This window comes from Carlito syrichta, unplaced genomic scaffold (genome assembly GCF_000164805.1).
Source record: "Carlito syrichta isolate Samal-C Ts95f unplaced genomic scaffold, Tarsius_syrichta-2.0.1 Scaffold305703, whole genome shotgun sequence".
Classification (NCBI taxonomy): domain Eukaryota; kingdom Metazoa; phylum Chordata; class Mammalia; order Primates; family Tarsiidae; genus Carlito; species Carlito syrichta.
This window is the reverse complement of record NW_007249799.1, coordinates 106,782-110,288: the sequence shown is the minus strand read 5'-3', so window position 1 is coordinate 110,288 and position 3,507 is coordinate 106,782. Positions and strand designations below refer to the sequence as shown.

The 3,507-nt window shown below is 50.6% G+C and overlaps 1 protein-coding gene across 1 annotated transcript in view; it reads left to right on the top strand.

Annotated features, from left to right (window-relative positions):
• The window catches only part of LIPE (lipase E, hormone sensitive type), a 22,803-nt gene extending 19,448 nt beyond the window's left edge, over positions 1-3,355 (top strand). Inside the window, exon 9 of the mRNA XM_021714682.1 lies at positions 2,901-3,355. Within this exon, the coding sequence (XP_021570357.1) occupies positions 2,901-3,355 (455 nt within the window). The remainder of the gene's footprint in view (positions 1-2,900) is intronic.
• Positions 3,356-3,507: the final 152 nt, after the last annotated feature.

The window sequence follows — 3,507 nt, the reverse complement described above, 5'->3', positions numbered from 1 at the left end:
GAGACTCCGATTCAAAAAAATAAATAAATAAAAAATAAATAAATCCTGTGGGAGGAAAGGGCTAAGCCCCAGGGCACACAGTGAAGCAGAGATTACCTTCCTGGCTGGCTCTGCCCCATGTCCATCCCCAGCCTCTACCACAATGACCTGATTTTCCATGACAGTCCCTGGAAATTCCAGGACTTCTGGTCTCCCAGGTCATCTCAAAGTCCCAGGAATTGCAGGATTTGGATTTTCAAATGGCCTCACCCAGAAAGGCCCACACCCTGGGAAATGATTCAGATGATCACACATCCTGATTTTCAATCCTTGAAAATCCCTTGGGCCCTCAGATAAAGATCCAGCCCTCCTTAATTCTTTCCACAGACTTTTAACAGAGGCACAGGGAGCTAATATCCTCCAGGGGTTATGGCGCCAGGGTGGGAAGATTAGACAGAACTCAGTGACAGGACCCTCAGGCAGCTGAAAATCACTTCCATCCAGAGACCCTTTTTTTCTTCCTTCCATAACATTTTAAGGATCCTACAAAACAACCAATTCAATTTATTTTCTATCTCTAGCAAATCAACAGTATTTTCTTTTTTTATTTTTTTTTTTTTTTTTTTTTGAGTTGGGGTTTCACTCTGTCACCCAGGCTGGAGCACAGTGACACAATCACAGCTCACTGAACCCTCAACCTCCTGGGCTCAGGTGATCCTGGGACTACAGGCGTGCACCACCACACCCATCTAATTTCTTGACTTTTTGTAGAGACTAGGTCTCGCTATGAAGCCTAAGCTGGTCTCAAACTCTTGGGCTCAAGCAATCCTCCCGCTTCGGCTTCCCAAAGTGCTGAGATTACAGGTGTGAGCTACCACACTCAATCTCAGCAGTATTTTCTAAATAGGAATTGCACGTTCACAAGTGGATACAGTTCCTGTGATTCAGAAAATTATTCCAGTTGTATGTGTTTTATTTCAAATTAAGTTTTCAGGCTGGGCATGGTGGCTCAAGCCTGTAATTCCAGCACTTTGGGGGGCTGATGTGAGAGGATTGCCTGAGCCCACAGGTTCGAGAACAGCCTGGGCAACTTGGCTAGACCTCATCTCTACAATAAATCAGAAATTAGCTGGGCGTGTAGCATGTGCCTGGAGTTCCACCTATTGGAAGGCTGAGGCGGAAGGATCACCTGAGCCCAGCAGGTCGACGCTTAATTAAGTTTTTAATTTTAGATACAAATAAGTACACCAAAATCAAAACAAAAGGATGTTGAATTTTAAGGCCTGCAGGCCATTAAACCCTAGAGTTTTCCCTGTAGGATAAATTTTACTCCCCGCTCTGCCAGTTACTCATTGGCTGCTAGGTGACAGAAGTCTTGATGTGCCCCTCTGTGAAACAGGCACAGTAAGAGTACCTGCTTCGCCGGGCTCAGTGGCTCAGCCTGTAATCCCATGCCTTTGGGAGGCTGAGGTGAGTGGATTGCCTGAGCCCGCGGGTTCGAGACCCACCTGGGCAGTGAGACCTCATCTCTACGATAAATCTAAAAATCAGCCGGGCATGGTAGCATATGCCTGTAATTCCGGCTACTTGAAAGGCTGAGGTGGAAGGATAGCTGGAGTTCAGCAGGTCGAGGCTGCGGTGGCCAGGAGCGGCCACTGCACTCCAGTCTGGGCAACAGAGTGAGACTCCAACTCAAAAAAAAAAAAAGTACCTGCTTTATTGGGTTGTGGTAAGGACTACATGCACCTATTTATGTCAAGTGCCCAACCCAACACCTGCCACACGTAAGGTGCTCTTAGAAGATGCCAACAGGCCAGGCTCCGTGGCTCAGCCTATAATCCCAGTGCTTTGGAAGCCAAGGCGAGTGAATTGCCTGAGCCCGCGGGTTCGAGACCCGCCCAGGCAACTTGGCGAGATCTTGTCTCTACAATAAATAAATAATAAGAAGAAGATGTCAATACCCCTGTGTCAACAGTTCTCTTCTGATGACCATCTGGGTCACAGAACTCTTAAGTATTCTCACAGTCTTGCATTTTGCCTTCATGTGTTTATAAAGGCAAGTAAAAAACTGAAAATGCAAGGTCCTGGCCCTAGTAGCAAGCAGCATGGGTCTGAGACAATGAATAGAGCTGAGGCCAAGATGGGCACACAAGCCGGGCTGGAAGTGCATCTTTGGCATCATTTGGGCACCTGCTTGCCTAGTCACTAAAAGGGAAGGGAAAAAACTGAAGAACACAAAAGAAATTTTTGGGAGTAGATTCACGTGGCTACAGGTTGGAGATCCCTAGGAATCTAATAAACCCATGAGACTGTTAGTTCACTGTGAACAGAGCCTCCTTTCAAGCCATGTGGCCCTGCTCACTATTCCAATCATTTTGATGCGTTTATACCCTGTGTTAAGTGACCGTAAAAAGTTGGCTGTGCCTCGTGTGGAGCCAGGGACCCAGCTGGAACAAGGCAACAGGCCTAGCAATAAAACCTTAAAACTGCAATATCATGATCCCCCAGGCGGTGGCAGTGCTCTCTCCCACTTACCTGTCCCACTGAATTACCTCCTATGAACTAAGGACTATTTTTATCTCCTTCATATAAAAGAAACTGAGGCTCCCCACATAAACTGCAGTTAACCTCCCCAGTAATTGCCCGTGCACACATGCACACACACCCTCCACTCGGACGTAGCCTCGCTGCCAAGACAACCACCATGAACACCTGGGGTACCTGGAACTCCCCACCCATCCCCCAAGAGGGAGTCTAAGGGAACACCCAAGGCCTCCACAGCCTTCCACAGCAGGAGGAAGATGGAGCCCCTGCTCCACTGCCCTTCCCATAACCTTCCCTGCCAGCCACCCGCACTCCCAACTAACAGAGCCAGGTTTATCTGCACCCAGTCCAGCCTCCTGACCCTGCCCTTCTCACAGAGCCAATGCGCCGCAGCGTGTCTGAAGCAGCGCTGGCCCAGCCTGAGGGCCCACTGGGCACAGACTCCCTCAAGAACCTGACCCTGAAGGACTTGAGCCTGAGAGGCAGCTCAGAGACGTCAGGCACCCCTGAGATGTCGCTGTCAGCTGAGACACTTGGCCCCTCCACGCACTCCGATGTCAACTTCTTATTGCGGCCTGAGGATGCACCGGAGGAGGCTGTGGCTGGAAATGAGCTGAGCACCAAGGACAGAGGTCCTGGCGTGCAAGCCACCTTCCCCACGGGTTTCCACCCTCGGCGCTCGAGCCAGGCTGCCACACAGATGCCCCTGTACTCCTCGCCCATCGTCAAGAACCCCTTCATGTCGCCACTGCTGGCACCCGACAGCATGCTGAAGGGCCTGCCACCCGTGCACATCGTGGTGAGCACCAGACAGGGACGGGGTACCCCATGAGGGACAGGGCTAGGAACACCTGGGAAAGAGGGCTCCGGAGTCAGGGAGCAGAGAGAGGTGTGAGGTGTGCCATCAGGAGAGAGCAGTGCCTGGGAAGAGGAGGGCGGAGGGGACTCAGAGCCACCCGGGTTTTGGGGGGTTGGTTTTTTTTT